The sequence below is a fragment of the Pelobates fuscus genome, chromosome 1 (assembly GCF_036172605.1).
Source record: "Pelobates fuscus isolate aPelFus1 chromosome 1, aPelFus1.pri, whole genome shotgun sequence".
In the NCBI taxonomy this organism is placed as follows: Eukaryota; Metazoa; Chordata; class Amphibia; order Anura; family Pelobatidae; genus Pelobates; species Pelobates fuscus.
Window position 1 is genome coordinate 415,966,271 of NC_086317.1, and position 9,013 is coordinate 415,975,283.

The following is a 9,013-nucleotide window of genomic DNA, read 5'->3' on the forward strand; positions in this document are numbered from 1 at the left end:
GCGGGAATCGGTGGCCTCCTCGTATCGCTAGATGCAGAGAAGGCCTTTGACAGGCTGAACTGGAGATTTCTCCAAGCGGTCCAAGTCAGATTCGGTTTTCCAATCCAATTCATAAATATGGTGGTAGCCCTATACAGCCACCCGGCAGCAAGAGTTATGAACGCGGGTTTCTGCTCTGACAAGTTTAAAATAACAAATGGCTCAAGACAGGGATGCCCACTATCCCCACTACTTTACGTCCTGGCACTGGAACCCCTGGCGGCCAAAATCAGAGCAGAACCTTCCAAGGAGTCAAACTGGGTCAGAGGGAATATAAGTTGAGCATCTTCGCTGATGTCGTCTTTCTAACTCTAACACAACCCCTAATAACCCTGCCGAACCTAATGAACCACATCAAGACATATGGCCGCTTATCGAATTACAAGTTGAATGTCACTAAGACAGAAGCAATGGGAATCAACATACCAAATAGCAAACTAGAACACCTGAAGCAGTCCTTCCCCCTTGACTGGAGAGAGGATCACCTGACCTTCCTAGGCGTCAAAATGACGAAAAACCCAGCCTCCCTCTTTAAGACCAACTATGTTCCTCTGGCCGCTACACTCAAGACCACATTGGACTCATGGGAGGGGAAATATCTGTCCTGGGTGGGTAGGATAGCGGCCATAAAAATTTCCCTATTGCCCAAGTTACAGTACCTATACAGAACGCTACAAATCCCACTACCAGTGACCTACCTTAAATCCCTGACAAGACAACTGATGGCCTTCACGTGGCAATATAAAAAACCCAGGGTAGCGACGAGATTGATACAAAGACCTACATCACAGGGAGGACTGGGCCTCCCGGACATATCTGCATACTATAGAGCAGCGGCTCTGACAATCGTACCACAACTAAAATCAGGCCCCTTCTCGCCACAATGGCTGAGTATAGAGAACCACTGGGCGAAACCCCTGACATTACACACCCTATTTTGGACCCCAGATGCCCACAGCTTGAACGCCTTGCACCTGCTGCCCACGTCGCAACACACACACTGCACCAATGGGACACCTCCAAACATCACCTGGTCAACTATCTTCCAGTGCCCCTGGCCACACCACTAGATGCATTAGCAAATGCGATTCCAACACTAGACATGAAACCATGGAAACAAAAAGGTATCACAGAAATAGGACAGCTCTACAAAGAAGGGAAACTCAGATCCTTCACGGACATCCAAGTAGACCACGACCTGCCTCCCAGGATGGTCTTCTCATACCTTCAACTCAAATCATATTTAACCCAGACCAAACCGAACGCCCATAATACCGACCCCCAAACACACCTCTCTGAATTTGAACTCCTGTGCACGCACAAGAAACCACTCAAGAAGTCAATCTCAATTGGCTACCGACTAATCCTTCATACAACAGACATATCTGCTGACACACACGTACAATCGTTGCATAAAGAAATGGGGAAAAACATAGATAAAACAGAATGGAACAAGGCATACACATCACACAAAGGAGTGACCTCATGTGCTACACACCTACAACTACAGCGCAAACTGCAATATTGCTGGTACCTGGTGCCGGCTAGACTCCACAAAATATGGCCACACTCCACGGATAAATGTTGGAGATGTGGGCTTCATAGAGGCACCATGTCCCACATATGGTGGACGAGTGACACCCTACAACCATTTTGGCACATGGTGCAAAACACAATCTCAGAGGTTATACGAACACAGATAACCCTCACCCTGGAGCTGTGTATTCTATTCATACCCCCAGAAGAGACACCCAAAGCCACATGGTCTGCCATGTACCATGTACTTATATCAGCAGTAACACTTATTACACGATTGTGGGAAAAGCCTGTGGCCCCCACCAAGGAACTCCTAATACGACAAATCTCACTTAACTGGGATTATGAAGATACATTGGCAAACCAATTTGGAAACAAACACCACATGAAAAAAGCCCATGAAATGTGGGAAAACTATTTAGAAAGATCCAAAGCAGGCCTACTCTAAAACAACACCTACCGGTGACTACATGCACTAGTCCGGAACTAGCCCAGAAGGCCCCGAAATATCGGTCTATATTGAACTGAGATTAAGCCTCCTCCCCCACCTCCTCTCTTACCCCTCCCCCCCAACCTTCCAAGTTAAAAAAAAAAAAAAAAAAAAAAGAAGGTCTAGTGAAACTTAACAGTTACACCGAATGTATTTACTATGATATGCTCCAAAAGTTGTGACTGTACGCTGCGATTTATGTACACGTTGGGTGCTGGGAGAAATGTACAAACTCCCACTCTCAATGACAATGTGATAAACATTCACGGACTAGTAAAAATTGTCAAATTCAAAAAAAAAAAAAGTAAAGAAAACACAGACATTTAATTTCAATGCTTTTTATGTTTGGAATAAAAAAATAACATGACAAAAAGAACATAATAAGTTAACTCCTTTGTTGAGGAAGCTGTAGTTTGTGATTAACCACTTGGCTGATGCCTGTAGCAGAAAGGTTTTTTTACTGCATTGACAGATTAGGCCAGTGCTATCAGTAATCAGCCTTCACTCCTCAAATGCAGTGAGCCGTTGCTGCTCTGCACAGAGAAGTTCTAAGGAGAAGCATTTTCGGAGCTTGACTTAAGCCTTGGATGTCCCAGCTTGAGCTGCTGTTAGCTGTTGGATTTTTATGCTCATCATTTCGATGACAGCTGGAAAATACAAGCACAGAAATAAAAATTCAAAGTTGCTATTATGTAAACTTTCCAACTTTATCTCCCAACACCATGTATACACTGGCCAATTTTTTTGTGCTTTGCAACTTTCCCATGAAGACCAACAATTTTTTTGTTAGTTATATTTTTTTTCCATATTTTTCTAAACTAGGCTATTAAACCTACTTTGTTGGTCACTGAATACAGAGACCATAAATATCAGTAACATGACTGGTCATAATAACAAGCTGGGACTTAAGGGGAGTGGAGGAAGAATAGAATATAGCTATCATGGAAAGTTACCAATATAGGTGGGATCCTAACTCACCTTGCTTCATTGAATGCTTCTCTTGCAGAGCTGGCTGAATCTTCTCAATTTGCTTTGTAAGAAAATCTATCTTCCTTTTGAAGAAATCTTTGGCATCATTTACAGTCTGAGGAAACAGATTTGAGAATATAAAAAAAAATAAATAATAATAATCTAAATGACAGATCAGAAATATAGTGAGCAAAACTGCAATATGGCCCCCTAATAAGAATCAACCATAATTTACTGTATTCTAAAATATGCCAGAGACCACAGAAAAAAAAATTATATTAAAAAAAAACAAAAAAAACCAACAACGTGCAAATCAACTAAATTTTACTCTGATAATCACATATTATTATTGCCATTTATATAGCGCCAACAGATTCCGTAGCGCTTTACAATATTATGAGAGGGGGGATTTAACTATAAATAGGACAATTACAAAAAAAACTTTGAGGAACGATTAGGTTGGAGAGGACCCTGCTCAAACGAGCTTAATCAACGTTGCACAGTGCTGGCCTTTAAATGAAACGCCAGATGCAGGTAAGCAGACATAGTTGAATGGTATCAAAGGGAAACCAACTTGTAATACAATGTTGAACCTAGAAAGTACTCACCTTTTCCACATAATATCCGGTGCCCACATCTATCAGCACCTTTGCCACATCATTCAGAGTTCCGGGCACATACATCTGCATGGCAAGAGGAGTTAAGCAGAAAATCCAAGCACAAAAACAGAATGTGGCCTCCACATTACTACAAAATCTAAACTATATACAAATACAGAATCTTCAACCAAACAGTTTACATGTTGGGTGTGCGGTTATTAGACTTCTGCACAAATATCTTTCAACTGCACTGAACGAATCAAATACTTGTTAATCTATGTACAAACAAATCGATTTGTTAGACATCTCTGAATGCAATGATTTGTTCTTTAGGGCAGGATTTACTTACAACACAGATGATATATATTTATATTTTTTTTGTACTTTGCATACATGATTAAGGCTTGACACCTAAATGATGTTTTTTTTTTTTTTGTTCTCCTGAATAAAACAGATTCCTATATGCCGTACTCTGTGAAGCCTTTTGAAATTGATTTTGAAACAATTTATTCATCCATAGATGACACGCAGTTGATTCTTTGAAGGCAGGTGAAATCTAGCTATCATAGGTATGTTGCATTAGAAAATATTCCATGTCTCCAAGCAAGTGTTCAACAGTCTTGGTCCATGTTGAAATGGACATGAATGGCTATTGCTGGATGCCTTCCAGATGGACAGTCCATTAACAGGCTTCCTGGACATTGAGACAAGTGATGACTAAGGCATGTGACTGCTGCAACTGGCTATCTGCACAGCTGGTTGTCCTGATGTAGGCCGGTGTTCCTGAACTGTTTGCATTTCCTCCCCTGTTAGAGCTCTGCTAATTTTGCAAAGTTTAGAAAACCATAAGAATTGAAATAAATTGTATTTAAATATGTTACTGTAATTTGTAGGCATAGTTTCTGATTTTTGCAGACATTTTGCCAGCGACAATGGTCTTTCGAAATTGCAGCCTGATAGTGGCCATTTCACTCTTGGTGTTTCGTAGGATTATTTGTTGTACATGCTGCTAGGTAAATATATACCGATGGGTATTTTCTGAACTCAGTGGTTGCTATTAATCAGTTTTAAAACATTTTATAGATACATCACCTTGTCTGACACAAATAAAACAGGGAAAAACTAACCTCCAATCACCCCAAAACAATATTTCTTTTCCCATCCAAATATTTCCACAGAGTGCACATTCCATGAAAGTCACCAATTCCATTACAGGCCCCATCACAGTTTACTGTGTAGAACTAGGAGCTGCAAACAAGTCACAAAACTGTGAATAGAACCATCAACAAGATGATAGTAGCTGCTTTAGGCAACAGTTTAAATCCTTAATCTAATAAACAGATTCGCTGCCAAGTGCTGTACCATAAATCTCTCCTGACAAGTATGAGGCCACATGCTTAAAACGTACTGACAATAATGGGAGACTCAAATGTTTCAGAAACTTCATGACCTATGTGGAGCTCACTGTATAATCTGTAAAGTATGGAGATTTGCAGAGAATGCAGGAACCTGAAATCTAAATATGTATTATTTGAACTTCTTGTTTTTACATATAATTGTAATGATTTACTTAAAGGGACACTATAGGCACCCAGACCATGTCAGCTCATTGAAGTGGTTTGTGTACAGTGTCCCTACTGCAATGTCTACCATGCAGCACTAAAACAGCCACTAGAGGTGCTTCATAAATATTAAACGATTTTCCTCCACTGACGCTGGACATCCTCACGCTCTGCATGAGGACACTCAGTGTCAGTTATTTTCCCATAGGAAAGCATTGATTTAATGCTTTCCTATGGGGAGGCCCAATGCGTTTTAGCACCCCCTCATCGAGTGACGGTGCTGGGGTCAGATAAGAAAATAAAGGGTTTTAACCATTTATTCCCCGCGGGGGAGTCAGAGGGAGCTATAGTGCCAGGAATACGGTTTTGTATAGTCACTATAGCATACCTTTAAATAATGCTTGTAAATGAATGCATCTTATTTGGTGTACATTACTGATATAATAGATTCAAAATGGGGGCTTCTCTACCTTTAAGGTCCCTTTTGTTTGAAATAAAAGGGAATTGTGCTTGAACAAACACACAGAAATGTGCAAATTGCTTCAAGCATCAATGCCCAGAAACATAGGGACACCTAAGTTTTAAAGAAAAAAAATGGAAACGTTACTGTTAGGCATTACTTGCATATCTTAAACTGGACTTTAAGAAATCCCCTTGGGAACAAAAACGTAAATGTTTCCACAACTATTCCAGAGTTTCCAGCTTGCTATTCTATCTTTATGAACTACTCATTTTTGTTTGGGGGGTGGGGGGGCGGGAGGGGTGACAGTGCCGCTTTAAGAACGATGCTGAAAATCCTCATGACATCCAGATTGTTTAAAAAAAAAAAAAATATGAAAGCATCCCCCCCATCAGCTGAAGATTGCGAAGAAGGAGACTAACCTTTTAACCCTTTACATTGGTGGTCGAGGGGGAATGAGGGGTAGGGTGGAATACCTGATGTGCCGCAGAGGTAGAGGGACTATATATTATTAGGAATACAGCTTTGCACTCCTAACACTATAGTGTTCCTTTAATCGGATTTAGGTGCTTCTTAAATAGTCTTTGTTACCCCCCAAAAGGGACATCTCAAAGATAAAATCTGTATTTCATGTTCATTAAGACAAAGTAAGGGCTACTTTGTCATATATTTTTCCTATCCTTGACAAAGTTTGACAAAAAGGGGACCAAAAAAGCCCTCAGTCATCACTAGGGAGGCAAGGGACAGATTCAAGAAAGTAAACAATACCTTTCTCTGTAGTCCTGGACTACCACACTGCAAGTAAAGTATATGGGGTATTTGCTAAATATGCTTTAAATAGTAACCGGAATTACACTGCTCCAATGGAAAAAGGATACAGAGTTTGTCAGAGGAACAAGTATGGCTTTTCCTGCAAGAGATGTAAACACAGTTAAAAAGATGGACAGTTATAAGGATACATTCAGTAGAAGGATCGGATTATCAAGGATCACTCACCTTCATTGTTCTTATTCAACACATTCAGACACTCCTTGGCTTCCACATACTTGGTCTGTACCACTTTTAACTGAGCGATGGACGAAGACAAGAACTCCACTTCCTGAAGCAATCACAAATATTCATTAAATTACTCTGTTCTACACAAATAATATTTACTGATGAACTGGGTAAAACATAGAAGGATGTGGTGTTTGGGAGTGAAGAAGCTCTGCTGTTACAGAGCTCTGATGCAAGTGGCAGGCTTTGAAATACTACTGCTTGACGTTTCTTGCTTGAGACGTCCAGCAATAGCCTAGTAATATTGTCACTAACCACCAATGATATGAGGCTATTGCTGGATTGCCTGACTAGTGAGAAATGCGGCAATAGTTATGTCTCGCTGCAATTGGCGGCACTCACCTCAGAATAGCAAAATGGACTGCCCTCATATAGGACACAAAAAAGTTAAAGTGGAATGATAACTTCTCTGGAAACTACAACAATCAATAAAACATTGAAAATCACCTATAAAACTTTTAACTATTTTTTATGCGAGGAAAATTAAAAACACTTCAGTCCAGGCACAATCAGGGCCCACTTTCCACATGAGGAGAAACAGGAGTTATGTAGAAAAAGCATCTGTTGCGAAAAGCAGTATAAATATGGAAGAGGGACGGTGTCACCAATGCAATGTGCCTGCTGGTTCCCATGACAACAGCCCCACATTTAGCACTTCAGACCACTTTTCAGAACACAACAGTTTTTATACACAACCTCCACTGTTTAAATTCTGCATGCTTTCTTTATGCCGACTTCCTGGTGCAATGGAGAAAGAGAACATTTAACAGGTAACCAAGATGGAGGTGTCCAGTTGCAGTACAAAGAAATGATTGTTTCTAACTTAATTTAAAATTTTCACAACTCACAAATACATATTAGTTAAAGGGTTTCTCCAAACACCATGACCACAGCATATCCTTAGATATAATCCCCCCCCCCCCCTTTTTTTTGTGCCAGGGACTAGTGGACTGTTCCCCTTTCATAAATAAACACCTTTGACAGAAAACAAAAGGAAGAATCTGAAGACTGCATGCACCGTAAACTATCAATAGGCTTTAATGTACTTTGGTGCTTAGAATGGAATTATTTTAAAAACAAAAAAAATCTTAATGCATTAGGTACACATTATTTTGTGACTGTTACTCTCATGCAACTTGAACAGAGTAAGCATGTGCACATTGCAGGGCAGACTACCGGATATAGACACAGGGCAGCCAGGGCGTGCTGTACGGCACTCCCACACCCGCGGCATGCACACAGGGCTCTCTGCCCGCTCATATACACTAATACGGCTGTGGGTGGATTGACACCGCAGTGAGTGCACGTTACGGCCATGTACCTGGTCCAACTGGCTTTTCAACCCCTCCAACTGCTGCAGAGAGAGGTCGGTAATATTCACCGTCTGCGCCATCTTGCCGGAGGAAGGTCTCCTTTCCAGGAGCGCTTTACGGTAACTCTATGGCAGTGCCGCTCTATCCGCTGCAAGTGCTTCTCTTACCCTGTGACAGATCTCTATGGTAGCAGCTGTCGGTTACTGGAGGCGGACTGGATGAGTCACGTGTTCCCTGAGGTTCAGTATTGAAGAACATTTGAAGCTTAACATTCCAGTCAGAATGCCAAGAATAATAAACATTGCTGGGATTCTGGGACTCTAGTGGCATTCTTGGTTTATATTATGGTGCTGGTCCTCATACTTTGGCAGGTTAGCAGAGGATCCTGACCTCCCACAGAGGGTGCCTTAAACATTTGGAGCCTGAGAGTTCCAGTTAGTGGGGGCACCACTCTTTGATTATCAACAGTGTTGCACTATTGTTATCTTTTTTTTCTTTTCTTAGATACTTGGTTGTATCCCAATTTCTATATTGTATCATATTTGTATGAGGTCACCAGCAGGAAAGGGACCTTGGGAAGCTGCAAAGTAGCTTTATCCTTGTTAAACACTGGGCTAATTTGTTATACATTTGGCAGAGTAGTAGTAATTTTTCATATATATATATATATACATATACATATAATGACAGGTGTATAGATCACATTTTCAGACACCCCAACTTGGAAATATCCATTTCAGGGAGGTGGCTCTTCACCATCTACACGTGCACACTGATCAACACAGACACGGACACATACTTTATATATTTTTAGCCACCCTCATGTTACCTTGGTGTCCTGGAACTCTGGCTGAGGCTGATGTGAGTGAGCACGCAGTAGCAGCTCACTCCAGCCTCTCCTCTTTCCCCATGCTGCTTGTACTGCTGCTGCTGCCTCCTACCTCCAGTCCTCCTGTGCGGATCTCTGAAGCAGGGAGGAAATGACAGGC

At 41.2% G+C, this 9,013-nt stretch overlaps 1 protein-coding gene across 1 annotated transcript; it reads right to left on the reverse strand.

Annotated features, from left to right (window-relative positions):
- Positions 1-2,387: 2,387 nt before the first annotated feature.
- On the reverse strand, positions 2,388-8,161 carry PFDN5 (prefoldin subunit 5). Its single transcript, XM_063444823.1, has 6 exons — positions 8,033-8,161; positions 6,652-6,754; positions 6,534-6,565; positions 3,643-3,717; positions 3,044-3,149; positions 2,388-2,712 (listed from the first exon to the last, which is right to left on the reverse strand). Exons 1-6 carry the CDS (start codon positions 8,102-8,104, stop codon positions 2,642-2,644), a joined length of 459 nt encoding a protein of 152 aa, XP_063300893.1. The 5' UTR covers positions 8,105-8,161; the 3' UTR covers positions 2,388-2,641.
- Positions 8,162-9,013: the final 852 nt, after the last annotated feature.

Bases quoted from the DNA above. Each gene is read 5' to 3' on its own strand.
- PFDN5 (XM_063444823.1), bottom strand. From the start codon at position 8,104: ATGGCGCAGACGGTGAATATTACCGACCTCTCTCTGCAGCAGTTGGAG. The intron at 6,566-6,651 runs GTGAGTGATCCT...CATCTCTTGCAG, and splicing joins GTTGAATAAGAACAATGAAG to GAAAAGCCATACTTGTTCCT. The intron at 3,150-3,642 runs GTGAGTACTTTC...CTGTTTCCTCAG, and splicing joins CCGGATATTATGTGGAAAAG to ACTGTAAATGATGCCAAAGA.